Source organism: Cydia fagiglandana, chromosome 10 (genome assembly GCF_963556715.1).
Source record: "Cydia fagiglandana chromosome 10, ilCydFagi1.1, whole genome shotgun sequence".
In the NCBI taxonomy this organism is placed as follows: Eukaryota; Metazoa; Arthropoda; class Insecta; order Lepidoptera; family Tortricidae; genus Cydia; species Cydia fagiglandana.
The window spans coordinates 19,707,255-19,733,424 of record NC_085941.1 but is presented as its reverse complement, the minus strand read 5'-3'; the positions used below and the strand labels follow the sequence as shown (position 1 = coordinate 19,733,424).

Sequence of the window (26,170 nt, the reverse complement as noted above, 5' to 3'; positions counted from 1 at the left end):
CTCTTTTACTATCCGATGAGTTACCCCAAAGGATAACGCCGTAGGATATGATGGAATGTATATAGACATAATACACCTGCAGGAGTGTTTTTGGCGACACCAGTCTGCTAAGCTCACGCAGTGCATATATAGAGGTAGCCAACTTGTTGCATACTAGCTCGACGTGAGGCTTCCATGAAAGCGTGTTATCAAGTTGGAAACCCAAGAACCTTACGAGCCTAACAACCTGGATGTCTCCACACAAAGTCAGTTGTGGGTAGTTGACGGTGCGACCACTGAAGAGGATGCATTTTGTTTTCTCAGTGTTCAATTTGAGACCGTTTGAGTTAAACCAAGCTTGCAACTGTTCAATGACTAGATTTAGCTTAAACTCAAGTTCAATGTATGTCTTGCCAGTCACCACGACACTTGTGTCATCGGCAAATTGTATTATTTGGCCTTCTGTGACAGCTCTAGGCAAGTCGTTGACAAAAATTAGGAAGAGAACATTTCCCAGGGCTGAGCCTTGGGGCACTCCTACGGTGACACAAGCCGGTGAAGACCTAAATTTTTCATTTGGACTTTGTACCTCTACGACTTGCGACCTACCCTCTAAAAATGTAGATAGCAGATTGTATGCTTTGTTTTTTATGCCCAGCATGTCTAGTTTAATTTTAAGTAGGCTATGGTTAACTGAATCGAAAGCTTTCGATAGATCACACAGTAATCCGGCCACTTTTAATCCCTCATTCATAGACGCCACCACCTTATTGACTAGCTGCAGAGAGGCCGAGGTTGTAGATTGCTCCTTCCTGTAGGCGTATTGTTGGGGCGAAAGAATGGAATTATTCTCAAGATAGCGAGTTATAGAAGATGCTAATATCGACTCGATAATTTTAGAAATTGTCGGCACTATCGTAATTGGGCGGTAGTTATTAGGCAAACGCGCATCACCTGAACCTTTATATATAGGACATACCCTTGATCTTTTTAGTATTTCGGGATAGTGGCCAGACGAAAACATTTCTTGTATTAGGCAACATATAACTGGTAACAAAGGTTCCCAGTATTCTGCGATCAGACTCCCGGTAATCCCAAACAGGTCAGGGCTATTTTTATTGGATAGTTTTGTTCTGATCGTATTAATAATCAATGGAGACAGCCGGCGTCTACTGCCTTGGCGTGAGTTTTTGTGACATATGGAGTTATATGTAAGGTGTCACATACCGTCGTGTCCTATGCTTTGCGACGGTTCTGCTATTAATAAGTAGGTATACCTCATTACTCGATTTAAAAATGTAATGTATAAAAAACACGACAAAACTGCCGTCTTTCCGGGTCAACATTTACCTACAGAAGATAGTAAATAAGGAAATAGTTATTTAATGTCGTTTTCAATTTTCATAATCTTTACAGGCATGTAGGGTAAGCACGTACTAATTAGGGTACATAATTAGCATAGAATGATGTTTTTTTACTTATGACGAAAAGGAATCGAGATAGTATATCGTTAGGTATAGCCTTTTAAGGTAGACATAGTAAACTTTTTCTAATGTGTTATAATCAGTCATGCTAGCTAGTCTGGCCAACTATGTTTTCATGCCAACAATGTACATATGGCAAAATATTTACAGCAGTGCCGAGCCGCCTGATAAGGCGTATCACGGTGCCGGCTTACTACGGCAAACTGCGATATCAGTTCCTGCATTAATAATATTTGCTGTGGCGAGGTTTGTTGATGGCGGATTTTTTCCTGATTATGACCGCGACTAACACAAAAATTTTGTGTTAGTCACGGTCATTTTATTCTTTTTATTTAATAATAAGTTTAGAAAAATGCGAAGAAACAGCACTAAGAATGTAACCAAATGTAAGAATGGTTTTAATGTTTAATGACATTTTGTAAAATTTAAATTTTGAAATTGAAATTATTTATTTCAGGCATTGAACCCATAGTGTTAGTACAAAATGTAAAATAATAAATACCTAAAACTACTTAATACTATTTATTTTGATGATGCGTTGGGTTCGTGCAATTGATTCCATACGCCTCATCAGTGGGCAGTCTACTCTGTCGACAAATGCGTTTAGGAGACTGTTGGCGCTGCCCTGCGCTCTATGCAATAGGGATGCCGCTCTTTTACGCATTATAGCGTAAAAGTCACCAAATCATGTATTAACTGTCACCTAACTGTTACCTGTGATGACGAAATAAATTATAATTATAATTATTAATGAGAATGTAAGAATGTATCTGGGTACATATTTCTAGTCAAGCTTTTTATTGTACCAAAACCACATCAGTGTGGTTTTATTTACTACTTAATAGTTTTATTAATTAGATTAGTCTAATTAATAAAAGTAAGTAGTCATAAAGGTTACTTTTTCGTGTCGTGTGTCCATATTGTACCCAAAAACTAGAGAAACTATCAAAAACGAGTGAATCGAATTGATAAAGCTGCGTAATTATAAAATACTGTAATAAAATTGACGAATTGGAAAAAAATACAAAACTTGACGACCGAATCCTGACTTTGTGACAATTTTGTAATGAAATATTTGACAAATTGGGGCAACCGAATTGGGTACTCTCCTCTACTTAAAATAAATTATTTCACACCGTGCACGAAATAAAGCACCAGATGATTATTAGAAAAACATAGATAGCAGTTATTTTTAAACACAATTTCTATTTAATAAATTGGATGGAAGTATAAAAAGTAGGTGAGTTGACTGTGACGTCACTACACACGTTATCATATAAATTCCATATTAGCAAATCGATTTGACAGTTCTAAAAAAGAAGCTGATTTGACTAGTAGGAAAGTAGCCAATTGTAATTTTATCTGGGAATATGGTTCGTATGTTCGTTTGCTACTGTCTAGACATATAAATATAGCAGTGCCATGTCAAGCAATATGATATCTCTCGTGACAATAATACCTACCTAACTAAGTAGTAAAACTAGTGCGTAGTATATTTTATTACATTGTGTTTCAAACATTAAGTACGAGTATCACGTAGGTTCAACAGCACGGTTTAATTCTTGTTTGTTTAGCCGCCGAATCAATATTTGTATAGTGTCACGTGATTATAGTCACATGAAAGTGTCACCTACACTACACGCGTGTTGATATTATTTTAACACATTCAGGGCCAAGAGCCAGACTGTCGGGTACGCTGTTCGTAGCGACTACGCGCTCCATACGGCGAAACCGTGGTTACGCGCTACAAGCGTAGCCCGTAGTACTTGGTGGCAATGAATGTATTAAGTAGCGACCCGCCCCGGCTTCGAACGGGTAAACCAAAACAAATTATACACCTGAACCTTCCTCAAGGATCACTCTATTCATAGGTGAAAACCGCATGAAAATCCGTTTAGTAATTTTTGAGTGTATCGCAAACATACAAACAGAGGGACTTTGTTTTATAAGGTGTAGTGATATAACAAAATGTAAATATGTAACAATAAAATTACAATTTTCGTAACAATAAAGAAACATATTTTCCGACTATGCGTAGTCGTTTTCCTTCTCTTAAGCGATGTGACATCCGACTTACAATTGCGAACTTTGCAAACTGCTTGTGCAGTCTGGTGTAATCGGCCGTTATTGAAAACTAGTTTAGCGTTATTCTTCAAAATGTTTGCTCCCTAACAAATGGGAATAATAAGACAACGACAAAACACGATTTCCAAAGCAAAAAAGCTCTTAATGCTTAAGAAAAAGGTCTATTATTCTCTGGCCTATATTATTCTCATGGTTTAAGAAACGCAGATGCAAAATCGTTAGACCGTTGAGGAGAACATTCGATATTTGCAGGGAACTAAACAAAGGAACAGCTCTTTAGGGACCCAAGACGGCTTACCGCCATTTTTGACGTTCAAAATAATTGTTTGGGTCAGAAGTGTAATAGTAATTACAAGAAATTTATTCATGACGTCCACCTTCGTAATTCAAAGTTTGAAATTATCAAGAAAATTATACTGCTTAAGATAATTATCGGATAGTTATCACAGTTTTTATAAAGATATAATGACGGTTTGATTGGCCAATTTACTACCCAATCATCCAACTTCAAATGCCAATGTTTTGGGGGCTACACTAGTGTCTTATTTCTTTATCAACCTGGTGGCAAGTGGCAGACCTATAATTGTCAAGTTTCTATTCGCAATTATCGTGTTGATATGATTAAGCAATCTTGCGATCGAGGACGTCTACTGACCACTTTAGTCACGGGTATTAACACCTCTAATAGCTAATATTAACAGAAAACTGCCCGTAAAAACTAATAAGGCAGTGTTTTTACGTTCAAAGCCATAAAAATAAGTTTACATTCCTACGAGTTGTAACCATGACTAAAATTCAATGGCAAAACCAATGTGACGCGTCCTTTGATTTTCATAATCCATAACATCCGCTCAATTTTAACTATTTGACACATATTTGATAGGTGTTTGTGGTATATATTGTAAAGACATCAAAAAATCATTTTGCAACATGATAGGAATTTTTATTTTACATTAAATCGATTAAGCACTTATCGTATTTGACTCATTCATAAGTGGGTAACACCACGTACGTTGAAGTACGTACCTACTGAGAATCGTATCGGTTTCGCTATCTTAATACGCGATAGTGGTCGGAATATAAAATAAAGTATGTAACTAGGTAAGGTAGGTAATAAATTGTTATTAAGTAGTTAGGTAGGAAAGCTGTCGAAGGTTAAAAACGCTGCATTAACTATCGGTAGTGTTTTGAGTGGTTCGTTCTACTAGAACAGAACATATTAATCTACTCGGAAAATGCATGTTTAATGACTCTTTCTTAAAAACGATATATTCGTAAGCGCATCACCGCGCCTAGCTGTGGTCGTGACAGTTGTACCTACCATCTGCGTCAATGCTGATCATATCTTTTTCGGACTCTGTGGGGTTCTGTTGTAGTAAGCTTATTACTGTGCAGCGCTCAGATCATGATAAATGTACTCACCGTCGGTGTCGAGTCGACCCATTGATTGTCTTGACTCGGCCTCTGTGGGGTTCTGTCCCCAAGAATGGATCACCATGCCGAGCTGTGTTTGTAATAGTTATACCTACTCACGGTCCGCGTCAACCTCGTTTCGACCAAATTTTGTAACTCGGCCTCTGTGGGGTTCTGTCCTAGGGAGCCGGTTGCCGAGCTCTTTGGTTGTTGTCCTACCGAGCTGTACTCGTGATATCACAGAATAGCTAATAGAACTACCGTAATGATATTTAAACTTACCGTCCGCGTCGATCTCGTTGATCATGTCTTGTAACTCGGCTTCTGTGGGGTTCTGTCCTCCTAGGGAGCGCATGACCGTGCCGAGCTCTTTGGCCGTTGTCCTACCAAGCTGTACTCGTGATATTTAAGACTTACTGTTCGCGTCGACCTCGTTGATCATGTCTTGTAACTCGGCTTCTGTGGGGTTCTGTCCTAGGGAGCGCATGACCGTGCCGAGCTCTTTGGCCGTTGTCCTACCGAGCTGTACTCGTGATATTTAAGACTTACCGTCCGCGTCGACCTCGTTGATCATGTCTTGTAACTCGGCTTCTGTGGGGTTCTGTCCTAGGGAGCGCATGACCGTGCCGAGCTCTTTGGTCGTGATGGTGCCGTCGCCATCCTTGTCGAACAGTGAGAACGCCTCCTTGAACTCGGCGATCTGTTCTTCTGTTAGCTGGTCAGCCTGGAAAATTTAGATAATATTAGTTATTCAACTGTTCACGTGGGTATTTGTGACGTCCCACGGCAAAAGGTACCTTATGGCGGCTGGCGCTTACGTCGCATAGCGCCGCAATAATATTGGAGCGGCATTAATAATAGCGTAAGTGCCAACCGCCTTAAGGTACCTTTACCCGTGGGACGTCACATTTATTATTCTATTCAAAAAGGAGCATTTAATGTCAGATTGTCCCACCCTCAGCCTCACCCTTACCTGATTGCCACCCTCAGACTAGGTTTGATGAAAATCCACGCAAGTGATCAATCGAATTGCCTGCCTAAAATAATATAGGCATATGAAGTAAACTGGAATAAGCTGATGATGTAATTAATCTTAGTTTCTTTACTCGCATAATTAATCAGCATAGTATTAATCTAGAGAAACAACTAAGTAGATCCCTAAGTCTTAGTATGCAATTTAATGTTTACCCCCCTTTATTCATATCTGAGTCTGACCGTACTTAACATACCACTGTTTGCGTCTCTTTCTAACAAAATACATATGTCAAAATGACAGGTACACACAACTATCAACGGCTTGTTAGACAAATCAATAATTGCAATTAAACAAGTCAGAAATTAGACAACCATATTACTGAAACATGACCTTAAAAGTACAAGTTGGAAAGGTACCTACAGTCAGCTACAGAGATACTGACCCCCCCCTCCCCTCCCGCATCAACTCTCAATTCAACTATCTCTGCAGCGGACTGTACATAAGAAAAACTGAGCGCAACAGACATAAACAAATAACTTCCCAGATCATTCAATAACAAATTTCACACTTCAACAAAGATTCCTTCACAGTTTTTCTTATCAAGAATTACCACGTCAACAATAATGGGTAATTAACACTGCAGATGAACATTCCAAGAAAAAGCAATTAATATCAAGATAATGACATTTTTCAAGGTGATCACAGATAACAAAAACACTTGAGGATTTTAATCGAATTTCAGATTAAAAATTGATGACGATCTACTGAATATGACAAAAGGAAAAGAAATGTCCCAGTCTCGGACACTCCCGGTAATTGCCACCTTAATTTCAAGCAATAGAAGTAACAAACTATTTGGATTATCCTGTCATGTACTTGAATATTTACAATTATAATAATCAAAGATTGATTGTTCTATATGAGTAAAATTCAACTCTTGATTTGACAGCTAATGTAGATAGCGCTTTACGCTGTTCTTACACCGGCAGTACAGCGCCATTCTTAGCTTTCAAACTATATTTCTTAGACAACGCATCTAATACAATGGCCTTAACCTTTCGTATGTGTTGGTGGTCAAAAACTGCGAGTCCAAACCTCCGAGTATAGGTAAGAGAAGTATGGGCACTGTGAATGTGACACCTCTGGGAGTTGCAGGCGTCTATTGGCTACGGTAACTGCTTATCATTAGACGGGCCGTATGCTTGTTTGCCTCTGACGTAGTGTAAAAAAGATTAGCAGATAAATTTCGATATCGACAAAAATACAAAAAGATCACTAAAAATTCGACCAGAACCCTTATCACACAGAGGTTAACAAAATACAATAAAATAATGAAAAATACATACAACCATGACGACCATCCCTAGTACCGGAGTATTCGAAACAGACCGCACAGCCGACGGCTAGCTATCTGATAAGAACCAGATAACAGGGGTAATTACAACACGTCACACTGCGGCGTTTTGATAGCGGGCACTGCATCGTTATTAACATTATCGTATTTTATAATATATTTGATAATTCTGATATGAACAGGATTAGGTTGCGAATTATGGAAGAATAAGTAGTAGGATGATATTTAACAATTTCTTGACAAGAATTCTGATACCTACAAGCTTCTCATCTACTAATCATCAAGACTTATTGTAAAACACTCTTATTATTTTATCTTTTGTATTGACTTTTTTAATGATTTAGGAGGCAAACGAGCAGGCATGTCGCCTAATGGTCAGTGTTGGCCGAAACGTTAATGCAATTGAAAATGTTGGCCATTAACCATTATAAATTGAATCGTAAACTCTAATCGTCCGTTACGGTTTAAGGTTCAGTTTATAATGGTTAATGGCCAACATTTTCAATTGCATTAACGTTTCGGCCAAAACTGCTAATGGTAAACAATTACCGTCGCCCATGGACCCCTGCAACACCAGATGGGCTGCAAGTGCGTTGCCGCCTTTATTGATGGAGGAATATCAATTCAAAAGTTGTCATAAAATTAATTATTTTAAGAGCAGGTACAGACGGAGTGCACCTTGTATGGGAACTGCACGCCGACGTTGCAGTTGGCGTGCAGTTCCCATACAAATTGCAGTCGGGTTGCTTTCCGTCTGTATCGGCCCTAAGAACTGAAACTATGAGGTTGCATTGTTTTATCAAGAGTTTCAATGGCCACAGTCGGCCTACATCGTCGTATCAGGTATGATATTGTCACCGATTTTACATAAAGATGCCAAATTTCAGCTGAATTCAACCAACATAAATTGTGGTTGAAAATTGGGGTAGAGGTGCAAAATTTAAAGACAACTTACATACATTATGAACATGGAAAAAAGCTTGGAAAAATATTAGTTAACCAACCATATTAAATAGAATAGGTAATGTTTATTCTTGCCTCATTGTGTTACAAACTAGGTAGGTATACCTATTTATTATTATAGTTGAACTAACAATTATTTTAATTTAGTTGGCAAAAAATAATTATGTACCAAATAATTGGGTATATTTTTGCAGGTAATTGTGATAGGGAAGTAGGTAACACATGAAAATATTAACCAGAATGTTTGATTAGATTAATTTTAAGGAAACAATTATGTACCTAGTCATAAATAATAAGTTCTATGACTTCATTTTAATAGTAAGTAGGAAATTTATTCTGAATAATATGATATTATTAAGCATATTTTTTATTTTATTTTAAGGCCTGGTTACAAGACCTTAAAGCCATTATTAAGCTAAAGCTACATTACATTATTTGCCTGTCTAAGGCATAGGTACTCAAGAAAATACAGTATGGGATTCTATAAAAAGAAAAGGTTTAAAACCTATAATAAGGTCTCCTGAATGGGAGAATTCCAGTTATAAATTTTATGATGGATCAAAATTGCGATGGTGTTGACAAGTTTTGATGTCTGGGCGTTTTCGGAAAAAAATATTTGGGTAAAATATCACTGTCCTACGACTTTGGTATACTTTTTTACCGTCAAATACTGTTTTAAACTATACTACATGTATACAAAAATTGTAAAGTGATTTATTATGTGAGTATTTATGGTTAAAAAACTGATTAAATGGTACTTTAAAGTAAAGAAAATGTACAAAAACTGAAGAAAGGGAGATGATTTTTGAGTGTCCCATGCACACTTTGCATACTTTGGATCCAAATATTATATATCTGCCTCCTTCTAGGCCCGAACCTGGTTGTTGTGTGATAAGATCGTACCAGCCAAAATCTATTAAAAACCTTATTTTTTAGCACCTAAAGTAAAAATATGCATTAAAGTTTAATTTATTGTTGTCCTTCAATATCGACGTAGTGGAAATTTCCACCAACGTCACGGAGTTTTTACCAACTTAGTAGCAAAAATCTACTAATATCATACGGATTTTTACATGATCGTAACATTATGTTCCTATAATTACCCGGTGTTTAGGTTTTACAAGACAATTGGGCTCGAAAAAAGCTAGTGTAGGTTGTGCGTCACGATGTGCAGAAATTTGTTTTCCACAACGAACTGAATTAAACTGAAGATAAGGAGTTAATTATTGACTAAATATTTATGAATTACGTTAGATTATTATGTGTTGTATGATATCAAATAATTATAATTAAGAAAATTCAGACGATCAGACCGCTATTTCGCTTTATTAACCAACCGGCATACCTACGTCACATCCAAAACGTTACGTGATGTATTAGTGGAACAAAAAAACGTGACGTATGGAATGAAAATGCACGGTTTACATGCCGTCAGTTTAAGTTGCCAAAATATAGTAGGTAGAGTGATATTAAAAACACACAAATAATTTTATTCTAGCTATATTCTTCTAACTACTCGACCTACTAGTAATTACTTAGCACCAGTGGCGGCTCGACCTAAAAAACGCTGGCAGGCGCAGGTTATGCTTTCGACTGCAGCAGTATTGCAGTACGACAATACTGCTAACTGCAAATGTCAAAAAATTGGGCAGCAACATCTATTTTGATTTTGTAGCAGTAATGCAGTCGGCAGTATTATCGTGCTGCAATACTGCTGCAGTCGAAAGCATAATTACTGCAGGAAATTTCAAAATCTGTTAACTTAAACTATAATATTAGGTATTAATTACTAAATTATTTAATTTAGTACAACATTAAGTAGGTATTAAATTAAGTAGCTATTTTCCGCACATGTAAACCCTTCATGTAGTTCCTAAACGCGATATTATGGTCCATAACGTCACTTTGTCCTACTGTGGCTGTGATTGATTTTATTAGAATTTATATAAATTTTTAGGATAATTGATACTGATTTCGATCTCATTTGCAAGAGTAATATATGATAATTATTAAAAACAACTTTTTATAATACCTTTACCTTACGTTTTTTATAACAAAATGATTGCAAAGCAACAATTAAAACGAAAAATGTGACGTATTGGAAAGACTTCTTTAAATAACTTTATTGTAATACTTAGTATTGCAGTTGTTATTCGTTTTTAGAAAATTAATATTGTTTTGTATTTCAATAAGTAAAAACTGGTTCACTTAAAACACTCCGATCTTCACTTAAAACCTGCCTAAAACTTGTAACGTAATGGATCGTCACCTTCGCTGTCATTCAGTTTAAAGTGATTTATTAGGAATATAAATAATTTATATAGAAAGAAAGTAACATTTTCATAAAATATATAAATAGTAGATTTAATTCAACCCATTTTTAGGCAAACAAAATTTTTTTTTGGTGTGTGGAATTCCATTACGTGACGGACTCTAATTCTAAAAACGCCCGTCTGTGCAGCTAGACTAGCTAGAGGGACAAGCCTGGAATTGCAAGCATCCACACACTACAGGTATTGCAAGGGGTATGGTGTTTGCTATGATGACTAGCAACATGGTTATGAACGCATCATTATTTCAAGATGTGTTAACGGAGAAGGCGGGACGACCTGGACAGCTTCCTGAACAACTGGCCGGAGGAAACACCAAATCGGGAGTCGTAGAAATCAAGGGAGGAGGCCTTTGCCCAGCAGTGGGACACTCAATAGGCTAGGAAAAAGTGTAAGCAACAACAAACCCTTTGAAAGTTCAAGGCACAAAGAGTTTCATAAAAGGAGCCCACAGTCAAGATAACACACTGACAAAACTCAACAGTTGATCATTGTATGACAAAACTTCTGACAAACCTCAACTGTTGGTCATAGTATAACAAAACTTACTGGACAAATAGACTGAAAAGTCATTAAACTATGAATATGTGTTAGGGAAACCTATATTCTCATGAACTCTTGCCTGTTCACTGCTGACATATTATGGACAGCTTTAACCACCACTTTTTAACACCATGGGATTGAAACTGATGGACACTGTTTTATCAAGCAGTCATATAAACAAGAACAACCATCATATATATAGCAGTGGTGGCCGAGTGGATATGACGTCTGACTTTCAATCCGAAGGTCGAGGGTTCAAATGCTGGCTCGTACCAATGAGTTTTTCGGAACTTATGTACGAAATATCATTTGATATTTACCACTAGCTTTTCGGTGAAGGAAAAACATCGTGAGGAAACCTGCATACATCTGTGAAGAAATTCAAAGGTGTATGTGAAGTCCCCAATCCGCATTGGGCTAGCGTGGGCACTATAGCCCAAGCCCTCTCGCGCATGAGAGGAGGCCTGTGCTCAGCAGTGGGACGTATATAGGCCGAAATGATGATGATGATGAACCATCATATTCGTATTCATACTGGGCAGATTGTTGTACGAGAATGGTAAGTGAAGTAAGGTTGAATGGTATTTGTACCATAAATCAAGACAAGACAGAAACATACAGATAACTATGCAAGTTTTCTAAACAGATAAAACCACTCTATAGATTGCACTTTGTCCTTTGCAACTAACAGGGCTCTTGTCAAGTAGCTGTTACTATGCTTAGGTGGATTAGTGTTTTAATCCATAAGACAGACGGTTACACACTTGGTTACATCAGAATGGGGCATTTAACCCTTTATGGGGCACACTTAGATATTATATGGCAAAAATGACCACCGTATAACATAATTTTTTTGTTTTTACTTATGCCAAATTTTTAGGACTTCCAAATGGCAATGAGGCTTGAATTGAGAATTTTCTTCAACCTGGACCATTAAAGGGTTAATTAGTCTCTTGCAATTCTACTTAACAGCATCCGAAAAATTTGGTGTTCCCAAAATTGGGCGCTAATGGGTGAATAGGTATAATATTATTCTCATAACTCCATTACAACAAACCGTTATCTGGCACTGATAAAGTAAATTGATTAAACATTCCAAAAAGATGATTAACAATGTAACAAATTAGGATGATGTCATATTTTCATTTAACATGATAAATACATTAGGAAAATTTTTGTAATTTAAAACTACAATCAACTATTAAAATTTATAATTATTTTACTCTTGACATGTTTTCATCCGCTTTTGAGAATCAGCTACTGCAGAAATGTGTTGAGCGTTTATTTGACTGGATAATATGTCAGTAAGGGTGATATTCCATCCGTCCAATATCTTGGTCCAATGTCTCTCTCTCATTGAGCAAAATGTCAGACAATTTACATTGGACAGGTATACCGACAGGAATACCACCCTAACACATTAGTTTTAATATAATGCGTCTTATGGGAGTTTTTAAAAACCACTGCTAAGTGTGTTTTTAATGATAAGATTCTTAAAAAAAAATTACAGTAGAAATGGACAATGATTCACTGTGTATATGTGTGTAAATATGAAAATATCCTGGAATGTCACACATACAAATTTCATGTGGTTGAATCATGCATGATATCACTGTGATTACAAGCATGTTTGTTAGCCGTTATAAACCAGACAAAAAGTATAATAACTACAGACATATTAGGGTAAATCTACAATTACTGGCCACTGGTTAATAACTGACCTCCCTAAACTAAAAACGAATTACCTATAAACAGAATTCATTTTAGTACAAGGTATTAATAACTGGATATGATAAGGTTCCTGACCAAATTTTTAGTCATCTTTTAGCATTTATTTCTAGAACAGTTTTTGTGCTCTATACAACACAACCAAGTTTCCAAGTTTTGACCACACACATATGAAAGGTTAAAAATATAGCCTGTGCCACTAGAGGTGTAATAAATACTTAAATGAGGCCTTTTTCATCTAAACCAGCTTGGTAGGCTTCACTCTACAGTGATTTAAGCATGAAAGGGATATCAATCCTTCAATTTTGGTGTTGATGAGTAAAATGACAATAGAAATATCGAAGACTCCCAATACAATACAAAAACCCCATCAACAAATCTGTAACCAGTACAATTATCAGCCCAACAATTACAACCATCTAGAATCATTGTTACCTCAACAAAAACTAGCTTTATCCGACTCTCACGACCGCCATGAATGCACAACAATCCTCTGTGACCTTCCTACAACAATGCACTGATATCCTTTGAATATATTTACTTGTAAATAAGTATATGACAACAAGAGCCTAGCAGAGTAAGTTGTAAGTAGGAAACTTCAACCAATTCTACATATCAACTTGTAATATGAATCATGTTTCCAAATAAGCAGACTATATACTGACAATACCAGTTTACCTTGGATTGCAAGTTAAATGACCATGATTTAGGGATTGTTATGGGTTTTTTAAAGAGCAAATTATAGACGAGGAGCTGCCAACGACTTTCCATGACAGAGAAAGCTCCAAACAATACGTTAACGGTTTGGTGTAGTGGCAGGAAACCGGCCGCCTCGCGTGACAACCAAACGTCAACGCAATTAACCACAAAACAACATTTCCATTGTTCAGAGCCGCGGTTCGCTCGGACGACGAAGATACACAGCAGAACTAGTTTTAATAACGAATTGCGTATGAAAATATCGGTTGGAACAGTGCGAGCGATGAGTCAACGGGCGTTTGACAGTTGGGCCGTCCGATCGATCCGCCGCTAGGGCGCGACGCAGCCTCGTAGATTCTTGCACGGAACCACTTGTTTCACACTGCGAACGCCATATTAGAGCTTCTGTTGACCAGTTTTGACAGAGTGCGACGTCACGACACCGGCACCACCTACGGAACTATGGCGACGGTTCTCGAGACAGTAACGGTCGTTAGCGGACCAACGTCCCGGATTCCTGACCGGGCCAGGCCTCCCGTTCGCTCCAGACCGGCTCCCGAACCGGCCGCCAGCCCGGCGAAATCAGCGATCCGCAATGCGGTAAAAAACGGCCGTCACAATAATGGAGGCCGTCATCACTATAAACACCGATACACCACAACCCCGAAATATACCCTGATCCTGGTGCGGAAAGATCTCCCGAATTCACTTTATACACCTCCGAGCGAAAATAACACTCACCATTGTAGATTAACTTGGATTATCTGGAGCTACACTAAAAAAATCACAGACTACGCCGCAAAAGCGACCGCACGGACCGACGGTTGAAACGATACTGCCGCCCCCTTTCGCGCGAGCGGCTGCGCCGAGAAACTCCCGACGGCGCGCTCCGAACTCGGCCGCGAATCGTTCCGAATATCGTATTCGATTCACCGTATTTTCATATCCGATTTCCTAGGAATCGTTCGCACTGCACTATCACTATAGTAGTTTCCTTTCAGATGCGGATCTCGCGAACGTGGAAGTCCATGTCTCGGGACGCACGGCACGGGATTAGTTTTGATCCGCAAAGGATAGTCGGTTTTATATCGGGCGGGTGCGGGTCGGACGGGCGAGCGGCGCGCGCCGATCGGCCGGGGCGCACCTGCAATGCGTCACTGCGGGCTCGAGCGGGACGTGCGGCACCGAGCGAGTGTCGAGCGCCAGCGCGGGACCTCCGCCACTCCGCCACTCCGCCGGCAGCGGCGGCGCCCGGCCCGAGCTGCCCTACTTCCGCGGCCCGAGGGCGCGCCGAGCGCCGCAGTGAGCTAACGAGATAACGCACCGCCACCCGCCGCCGAGGCCTGCACCCTGCACCCTGCAGCCGGCCCATCCCCATTAATGCCGCGCCGTATGTTACGACTGTTATGACGCCGCGTCTCCACTCAATCAATTACTCGTAAAGCTTTTGTCGCGCGACGGCATAAATGGGATAATATATTCTTATACCCTCATCTTATGAATAATATTGTACGCCGACGCAATTCATTAAATGTTTACTTGCTGAAATCAATGATTTTCAATATTACAAAATCAAAAGATTAAGGATTCAGCTTATAAAATATATCTTTGCTGTACGTCACGTTTTATTCAACGTGAAACAGGAACCTAACGTGTGGGTCGTAAACTTGAAAAACTTTTCCCTACATACGTGAATAAATACGTCGCACCTACCTACCACCCACACCCACGCACTTTGCTCAGAGCCCGCATCTTCGAGTCGGTCAGCAGAGACGATCACAGAAGTTCGCGAATTTCCGGCATCTTTCTCTTTTACTCCAATTAAGGCGTAATTATAGTGACAGAGATAGTGGCTCGAAAACGATACATTTTTGAAATGGCTGTACGAAAGTTTAAAAGTAACGAAAGCCATAGTATGCAAACGTTAGCTCAGCGCACATGACATGTTTTATAAAGCTATAAACGTATTTTATGCGTTGAAGAGATTAGAGTCAGACCAAGTCAAGCTAGACGTTTAAGTATGTCCGGATCCGGAATGAATGCTTGATGAATGCCTATCGATCAAGATCTATCTATTGGTTGATATGATGATGATGTATAGTTCGTTTTTTTTAGCATTAGAAAGAACTCCACAGAAGCAAGCATACAGTTTTTATCAGGCTCTTTAATTGTTAATAATTATTGAATTATCTTATGTAGCATGGTCAATACATATAATTTACTTCAAATTATTACCGCTAAAAGTGCCGGATTTGGAACCACAAGCTTACTTCTGCGAAGTTCTTTCTAATGCTAAAAAAAACGAACTATAGTATATAGGTAATAAGAGCCTTAAGTCAGCTATTTATTAATTAAAACAGTTTCGAAATTTTACGTTATTACCTAAAAAAAATATGTATTTGTAAATGTGATTATATTATTTATTTTATTTGAAATCGATTTGAACGGACTACTAAAAATAATCGATAAGTCAATAAATCAGGTTTAACTCAATCGATATTTACAACTCTATTGACATTGACACTTGATGATGTTATTTTTTTATGATATTTATTTAAACCGCCATATTTGTTTTGTTTAGTGGTGTTACTGCTAGCGCACTCTTTCGGCGAGTAGAAACAACTTGCATTGACAGATGCAGATTAACTTTACTATTCACCAATAGATGACTCTTGAAACAAAAATTGTTTTATGTTTTTAAATCGTAAACTTTTTAACAATTCGTTTCGCTGTCGTGTCGCTGTTACACCTAAAATACATATTTTTATATATTTTAATACTTTACCTAATACACTTAGATAAGTACTTACGAATTACGTTTAGGCCTGAGTTACACTTGTAAGTTTTACTTACGTAAGTAGGGACACGGCTATACTACAGAATGAGAGATGAATATCGTTATCTCATTCTAACAAATAGCTTTGTCCCTACTTACGTAAGTAAAACTTACAAGTGTAACTCAGGCCTAACTTACGTCAATTACAAAATGTTTATAGGTACTTACTGTGCCCAATAGTTAGTAATTGTGGAAAAAGTAACAAAATAAAAAGATAACAACATTTTCGAATTCGAGCAACATTTTTTTTACTGTACTAATATATAGGTACCTCTACCTCTTCTCCTCTAAGCAATTAGGTACCTACCTACAAAACAAGGCAGACAATTTTATTAACCAAAGGGTGACATTTATGTAAGGTGTAATCGGGTAATTCCCAAAAAAAAAACACTAAATAAGTAGTGATAAATCCGAAACGGGACTCTAACAGCGGATTATGAGTCATTTTAAAGTTATTTGTGGGTATATCTAATTAAATATTATTATTATCCAGAGCCCACTGTGTCCCACTGCTGGGCGAATACCTCCCCCCTTTTCCCATTCGTCTCTGTTTAGAGCTATAACTTATAAAGTATAACGATTTCGCAGATCTGCGAACTAGATTCCACACCCGCCGCGATTCGCGGACGAGTGTGGAGCGGGCTACATAACTACTCGTACCGTTCAATATTTGAAACACGGTATCGCAATAGTGGTGTTTGTAGGCCGCAGCCGAACAATTTAGCGTTGCACGAAAGGCATTCCACCATATTGGAATTCCTAGCTTTTATACACAGACATAATGTATTATGTAGGACAGAGACAAGTTAGTGTAGGAACGTTCAATTGACAAAATTGGCATGTTGGGTACGCACCCAGTTACAGTTATTGCATGGGTACCTATAATTTTGTATAACTTTTGATTTCCTCACACCGTAATCATTTACAGTGGGAACTTTACTGAGGTATCAATATTTAATTTACCTACCGACTGCTCATTTTGACTGAAAAACTCAGTTAAAATTATAATATTTAACCAAGGCATTTAGGAAAACTAGTTTATACATAGGGAAAACTTATAACCTAAAATTGTATGTAGGTACAGTCACCACACGGGATTGTTATGCCATTTATGGTTCTTGCTAAATTATAAATTCTATAGGTAGCGTAAGTATTGAGCAACCAATTTAGCTAGGATAGGACCCTAAATAGCGCAACAATCGCGGAGCGTGATGGTAGGTACATACAAGGGATTGCAGATTTCACACGCACACATTTATACCTATTTCTTCATTTGGGCGAGCTCGCTCCATCGTAGGCCACGTCTACGCCTCGGCTAGTCTGTGGCCATGAGTAAGCCCATTCATAATAATAATAAAAAAAAAATACCTATATATTATGCAGGTTTCCTCATGATGTTTTATATCATCATCATCATTGGCCTGTCACATCAATAAGATGATGGTTTAAACAGCGTCTATATTAAGAGAGCGGCACTTCCGCAAATATATATTTGATCGAAAAATACAAAAACATGTGAAATATAGTCTGGCACGCCGTTTCCTTTAGTAGGAAAAGGCGGTTTAAAGAATGTAGACGCCAAGGATTTTTTCTCTTTTACAATTTTTTGGCTCCCTGACACTGCGGGGTTGCGAACTTGCGAATGCATCGCAAGTGTAATGTGATTTGTAGTGTTTAATAAATAATTTACAATATATTTTTATAATATGTATTCTAGTTTTAAAGTACTTATGTATGGGCCACTAGTTGCCTTAAATAAAAAAAATTATCAGACCAAAATTTTAGAACCTACGGCCTCCGCTTTAAGAGGCCGCCTCGAGCTACCAGTCTTCATTATTATTTATTACCTAGTCTCTGACGTAGACATTCCTCTAAGACGTGAGGCTGGGTGATATGCACGATACATTGAGAGCTATGTATGGAAAGTTTAGAAAAGCGTCCAGGCCTGCAGTGATGTATTAAATAAAATTTATTCGTGTATGTAATTTTATTTACCCCTGACGCACGTGACACGCCTTCAAATGCGGCATTGGATATAATAGAAACACAGACCACTTTGCATTGGTGCCTGCAATTCGGCCGCATCTGAAAAATTTTTTAAAGGGTAGGTACTTTTTTTTAAATACTCTATAATCTCAATAACCATAAATTTAGATTGCTTTTTGAGGTGATCTTAAATATAGGTATCAAGAAATTAAAGTCTACAAGAATTTAAAGTAAGTTCCTTGGTCATTGGACTCATTGGTCTTCGCAGGATAAGTTACAATTAGGGAATGCAATCTCGCACCAAGATTGGCGATTCGAGATCTCGCACGAAAAATCTGAATCGAGACAGGGTGTTTCGAAATCTCGACCGTCACACTTTCGAGAGCGAGATTAATCTCGACGATATCGAGATTTGACAAAGTAATTAAAATTGTGTTGTTTTGAGCAAAAATCTCTAAGAATTCCGTATATAAGTACTACTTATTTAGAGTACCTACGTCATGTTTTATTTTGAAGATCTTCAAATTAATCAACATTTAATAAAAAAACTACTTTTATTAAAAAAAAAAACTAATAATGTATGTAGCTCTAATTTGCATGTAATTATGAAAAAGTGGTATTAATTATTTTTAATTTTACAAAATTGTAAGCAGAGACAGTAACGTGATCAGTTGATATGTTTGACAAGCACTCAACTTACAAAAAAATGTAAGGTAAGCGAGCAAAAATCATAAATAATTGTGACTTAAGTTCGTCCGATTTTTCCACACAGAGCGCGCCACAGTGCTTTTATCGTCAGCTAAAGCCGGCCGCATACAATAGCACTGCCTGAACCTAAGGTCAAAAAGATTACTCAAAACAAAGTATTCACACGGATCAATCGTTCAATCTCGTTCGAGATCTCGAAAAAATTGCTAAAATCGAGATTTCCTGTCAACGAGTTTGAAGTTCGAAAATTCGTGCGAGGTCTCGCGAGATCTTGAATTTCACAACACATTCCCTTCTTCCAATTTTACACATGAACATGGTATAATAATATACTCCGCCTGGTACTCTCTTCCCGTCTTTTCTAGGTCACCTGACTGACACAAGCCTACGTCATCATGCGACAGCGCTATATGATAATATGCGATAGCGCTATATATAGCGGCCATGTTAGTGTGACGTAGGCCTGTGTCACTCTGGGAAGAGAAGACCATGTTTTATTAGACTATACACATGAAGTAGTTTAAAAAAGTTAGTCAAATAAAACATCGCGTTGTAGGTATTGAAATAGTATTAATATATCGTAATCGATACAAGTGCGAAAAATAGGAAATTCGCAACGAGTAGGTAGGACAGTGGGGAGCAAAGTGTTCATGTAACGCATGTGATTTAGTGATTCTTCAAGATACGGAGTCTATGGAAGTGAATACAAATAAAAGAGAGTATTTGAATAAACGTAATGAATGTTCCAGACGACGAAGTTTTTCAGCACTAGATATCCGACGGGGTCGGCCAAGTTTGATATTGAATCAGATGAATGTTCGCGAAGATTTGGTCTTATGTGGCCTTCTATTGGGAGTTCTGTTTTAGTTTTTATTCAGGTTAAATTAAATAGATTTCAAATGAAATTTATTTTACGAAATAACAAGACAAATTATGCCTATTGTTTTTGAAAAGCTATATTCATATCCGATGTTTACTACCTTTAAACATGCATACCTACTTATAAGATGTGTTGGGGTTACTTCGAAAGCGGGGTAATTTTAAAAATGGCAAATATCTATAAAACCAGGAGCACTACACATTTTAGCAACACTTTACGCCACTGTAACACTTACCAAGGCATCTTGCTTACTGTTGCTACTGTTTAGTAGGATATTAGCCATTTTCAAATATAATCCAATCTCGAAGTTAACCCAATGTACTAAGTACCTGCTATAGCCGGTCAAACAACTTTGTCAGTAGAAAAAGGCGTAAAATTTAAATTTTCTATGGGACTATTACGGGTCCATATTGGGTCGCATAATAATTGATTGTCCTAATGTAATGTTACGCATAAAACTCATTTCGCATAATTGTTATTGTGCTGGAAATATTAACATTTCTGAAAAATTATAACACAATCCTAACCTAACCTACCCTACTCTACACAACCTATGCAAAATATTTTCGAAAATACTTTCTGTTTCAGCTGGAGAAAAAATATGCGAAAAGAGATTTATGCGTAACATTACATTATGACAATCAATTATTATGCGATGAGATAGGATCCCGACTATTACCGTTCACCTACCTTTTTAAATTTGACGCTTTTTTCTACTGACGGAAATGGCTTGACTTTTTGTCAATTCCATAGTTCTGGTGGCCAAGTCTGGTAGGGAAGGCTCGCGGCCAAATGGTAGCTGGCAGCGCGGTCGGGAGCCTCGCCAGAAAAGCGATCAAACGCGTTTTAGACTACTACACTGTTTTTCAGGCCCTATTTCTTTAACAGGGCCACACCTCGGACACTGGCGATCAAATGTATGAAACAAACGCGTTCCTACGCACACAGTCTAAGCTCGTGTAGGTGAACGCGTACCATGCTTGTGTGAGTGAGATAAGCAGAGCTCGGATAGGGTGAGCTATTTGCCTTATATATGACATAAGACATGTCAAATTATAAGGCAAATAGCTCACCCTATCCGAGCTCTGGAGATAAGACGTGCAGGGTTCCCGCCATTTTGCTGTCAAGTTCGATGACCTCAATGACTCAAAACTCATTGCGCGAATTAGAAGAAATAAGAATCGTATCTAAAAAGGTCACCAAGTAGGTGCTGTATTCTATACCTATGCCTCACAAACGGCCACGTACGGGTACGTACAAATTAAAATACATAATTACATGTACTGGAGGGTGTGTCGACCTTCGTTCCATAAGGCGGTTCACACACTTTCCAATTTAAATAGTTAGAACAGTAACATTAGATTAGACATAGACAGGTGTCAGGAAGGAGGAGTGACTCTATATCGATTTGGCAACGGCAAAATATTGAAGCGGCAATTTAAGAATGTATTAAGAATGGGGTTGGCAACTGTCAAAGGTTTTTTTCTATTCGTCGACTTTAATTCTTGAATTAAGATTTCGTATAGGTACTAAACTGCAATTGGGTAGCTACTTTTAATGTATGGGCTTAGGGCTAGCTCAACTATAATATTCATTTAGATAATATCCATTAATCTTCGTGGTCTTAACACGTAGGTACTCTAAAGCATTGTATCACGATTTTATAAAATATCAGTGTGTACTTAGTATTTTATTGCGGTGTGACACCTCTATGGAACGACACACAGTTGATAAACGAAACGCAAATAAAACAATCACAGGAAACCAGTAAATTGATTGGTAGAAACTTGGCTGCTAAGCTTCAAGACAGCTAGCTGTCCCCGGACTTGGCGGTAACTTTACCAACTTGTTTTTGTTATTTCGCTCCTTTATGGCTGATAGACGGCGCGTGAACTCGCATGCGATTCGCGAACCACGTTCGAGGTGTTGCCTCTCTGTCGCACTTGTAAATTTGTATAAAAGTGTGACAGGGAGGCAACACATCGAACGTGGTTCGCGGTAGGCCTTCAAGTTAGTCATGTAATATTCGGGCACGCATGTCTCGCGATCGTTTGAGTGATTGGCGTCACACGGCCGCGCCTGCAATTACGCTAATTCCAGCTTTCTGCCTAATTGGTGCATGTTATATTTACTTCACATGGGCAAATTACGAAATATATTCTGGCAAACTGACTTTGTCATCAGGAAAAGAAACGAAAACAAATCGCGCCTAGATTTTATCAATTTATCACTTTTTTTTACTGACGAATATGGCTTGCCATCTTGCCAAACTACATACAAGTGTGTCTAATTATTAGCCACCGTGTATAATGGAATGGAACTAGCAACAACATTGAACTGATCGTTTTTGGCGACAAAACATCAGTTTTTTGCTGCGTCACCTGTTCTGGTGTAGGATTCGGGAGATTCCCACGGAACCGCCGAAATACCACACCAAAAGCCAGAAGTCCCCGTTCGCAATGGTTTCCAGCTGCGGCCACGGCACGCGCACCTTCGATTATTGGGCTTATGATGATAGGAACTTCTATAAGACTGGGAAAAAGTGCCAGACAGAGACAGGGCGAACATAATATGGCAATACTCTGGCAAGCCAGCTTTGTCAGTAGAATAAGGCGGCAAATTTAAAGAATGTAGGCGATAAGATTCGATCGTCCATATATACAAATTTTGAATTTCGTTTCTTTTTCTACTGACAAAGTTGCCTTGCCACACTATAGTTTCTCACATATATATTGCGATGTCACGGTCAAAAAATTGTATTACCATTAGCGACGGTTGTATGTATATGTATACACAAACATTTCAGCATACTTACGCATCTGCAAATCGAGCATCGAGCTAATCCTTGTTAACATTAGAGCTTTTTAATTCCGGGCCTGACATAAAAAAACCCTTAATTATAACAAAGGAAAAACCAAATTAGAATCCACCTTAATCCCGTCACGGTGTTTTTAAATCCCTTACTTTCATAAGGGTTACTTTTTTACCGGTACAATAAATTTTACCACATCATTGGTATCGATAATAGATCACATTGCACAAATAAAAAAAATTTTTTTATTATTTCGCATCAATTAATTTATTCTTCACCAATTTAGTAACTTCTGGTTGCACTAATTACAAGGTGTCAACGGTATGAAATCGCGCGCGATGACGTAAACAAACAGTTGCCAGTTCGTGCGTTTGCTAATTGATGCGTAAGGCATCCACATTTTCTAGTACTTTAGCGGATAAGTTCGGGCATTGGTATTTTTGTTTTTTTGTTCCCAAATAGTAGAAACAAAGAATGCTGGTATTTCTTATTTTTGGCAACAATTACGTATGTTGATTTATTGTACTGGTAAAAAAGTAACCCTGTATTAACCATATTTTTCCTTAACAGCATATTTCATTCCATGCTATCCCGGTAGGAGCAGGATCTAGAACTTGGCCCATAAATCCGCTGCTCTACACGGTTCCCCCATTAGCTACTGGGGCGTTAGTTTTAACAGAGATGCATTGATTGCAAAAGTAGTGTAAAGTTGTAAACTCTAAGAAATAGTGTCTCTGTGAATTGTAAGATCCGCCATTTTGAAAAAAAAAAACATTCTGAACCGACAAAAACAAGTTTATAGAAACTAATTTTGTACTTAAGGATCTGCGAGTGATTGAATGTTTTTCAAATTAAGGAGAAATATAAAAATCGAGCAAGATTCGAACTGAGGCCCGACGAGGCCCTAGCCAAGATATTGTCATCTTGGCTAGGGCCTCGTCATCGTTGAAAGGTAGAAAATGCCAATACAAACTTAAATAATATATGGATTTGTATGGATTTTTCGTAGCATCTGTCATCACGATAATTTTTTCTTTTCGTTTTGGCGTTTGTCGATGTACAGTCAGCAATACTATTCATTAAGGACCTTTGCATAATACAAACTTCTATGCAGTTACCAGTTTTCGATTATGCATAATTCGGCCACAAGTATTTCGACCCAGCGAACATTCGATCCAGCGACAGTCGAATCAACGAACATTCGACAGCAGGATACTCCAAGAGTACGTGTCCGAAACTATGATTTACACTCCTTTTCTCTGCAGCTGACTGTACGATTATCACCTTGGCTAGGCCCCCATAAAGTAGATGTCGAGTTCGAAGCACGAACAGTTACACACCTTAAAGAATCAATGAATCTTTGGTTTTAAGAAGAAATAACCGTTTAAGTGACGCAGTTAAGCTCGCTAAGCTAAGTGGGGGTTAGTGTAGAATTTATTTTCTTAATATAATTTTATTTGCCGGACGTTTATTACAAACCGTATATTAGTTTTTCCGTGACAATCTACTTAAGCTGTTTTTTTATTCTATGCGGTTTGAACTGCGTCATGCGTGCATCAAACGACTTGAGAAAAAAAACAAAAATGCACACGATATTAAAACTGTTTGCATTTAAAGGATGATGTAATGTATTAAAATGCATAGCTTCTCAAAGTTTGCTCAGGGGGGAAGTGGCTTATTTTATTAGCACCTTCCGCCCCCCCCCCCCACGCATGCGCTCTGAAATATGACAACTCACTCGACTTACAGGTCAATTCGAACATTCATTGATACCACTCTGACATCTTACTGAAGTCATTCAAATATCGTGTATTTCACTCGTACAGTCGCCATCAGATATATCGGAGCGGCCAAGGTGTGCACAATATGTGAACACGCACTCTATCGCCTTGACAATAGAGTGCGTGTTCAGATATTAATGACCACCTTGGCCGCTCCGATATATCTGATGGTGACTGTACATGTCCGTATAATTAGTACATTGTACCTACCATGGCGTGGGCGAAACGCACGATAACTAAATAATATGATTAAAACTAGCGACCCGCCCCGACTTCGTAAGGGTTAACAAATGATGCACCTACCTCAAGAATCACTCTATTGATAGGTGAAAACTGCATGTAAATCCGTTCAGTCGTTTTTGAGTTTATCGCGAACATACACACAAACAGACAGACGCGGCAGAGGACTTGTTTTATAAGTAATACAGTAAAATTATACATTTTGCGTTTGCGTCAAATCCGGTAGTTCTGATTTTTTGCAGGCGTGTTTATGATGTTGGCCCAATGAATAATCCAAGTTTGTGACCTCGAGCGCCGAGCACAACTTTGTCAAAAATTGAAGAAACCGCAATTTTTTTTAGATTTGGGCGATTATAACCCTAAAGTACTAGTTTTTGGTAGTAACTTCCTAGGGCGTTTTTAAAGTAGACTAAATTTGCTACAATAAGACACTAGAATGGTCTCTGTACATCTAATATTTTCCGAGATAAAGCCTTTCAAAATGTCATAATTTTACGTCAGTTCTTAGCTATAATATAAGGGTTAGGTTGGTAATTTATATGGAACTCATCACCGGCACGTTCTACAATATATTTACTATCCATAAAAAAAATATATGAGTGCCTATTTTGAAAATATATTTTTTTTATGGAAAATAAATATTTTGTAGAACGTGGCGGTGATGAATTCCCTAAAAATTACCTACCTAACCCTTATATTATACCTAAGAACTGATGTAAAATTATAAAATTTTGAAAGGCTTTACTCGGAAAATATTAGATGTACAGAGACAATTCTAGTGTCTTATTGTAGCAAATTTAGTCTACCTTAAAAACGCCCTAGGAAGTTACTACCAAAAACTAGTACTTTAGGGTTATAATCGCCCAAATCTAAAAAAAAATGCGGTTTATTCAATTTTTTACAAGGTTGCGTTCGGCGCTCGAAGTCACAAACTTGGATTATTCATTGGGCCAACATCATAAACAAGTCTGCAAAAAATCAGAACTACCGGATTTGACGCAAAAGAGCCAGGTTACAAAATTCGGCAAATTTACTGGATTAAAGGTATAGTGCAGATGTCATTCGAATGTAAGCAGTGAGTGTATAGTCGAATTGGCCTGTTTGTCAGATGAAATGAAGACAATTTTCAGCGTAATTACCTATGGTGTTATGGCGGCAATTACACTGCGCAGTATCCGGGTCGTTTGCATCAAACAATAACATCAAAATAAAGCCAACGTTTTGATTCGATCGCATTAGGTTAACGTCCCCACTTGATTGTAATTGTGCCTTGGAATTTGATCACCGGGCTTTATTCATATTTATATTCATTTTCATTTTATTGGTAGTATTCAATTATAATTACATACATTTACTTTATACGCCTCACCTAC

At 38.0% G+C, this 26,170-nt stretch overlaps 1 protein-coding gene across 2 annotated transcripts in view; it reads right to left on the bottom strand.

Moving 5' to 3' along the window:
* LOC134668045 (calmodulin) overlaps positions 1-14,454 on the bottom strand; it is a 40,261-nt gene extending 25,807 nt beyond the window's left edge. Inside the window, exons 1-2 of one of the 2 annotated variants that reach the window (XM_063525494.1) lie at positions 14,296-14,454; positions 5,511-5,685 (exon numbers count right to left, since the gene is read on the bottom strand). In XM_063525494.1, the coding sequence (XP_063381564.1) occupies positions 5,511-5,685; positions 14,296-14,298 (178 nt within the window). In that variant the 5' untranslated portion in view covers positions 14,299-14,454. Of the gene's footprint in view, positions 1-5,510; positions 5,686-7,283; positions 7,409-14,295 lie in introns of those variants that run through there. The other variant, XM_063525493.1, reaches the window with a different exon arrangement.
* Between the last annotated feature and the right edge of the window lie 11,716 nt (positions 14,455-26,170).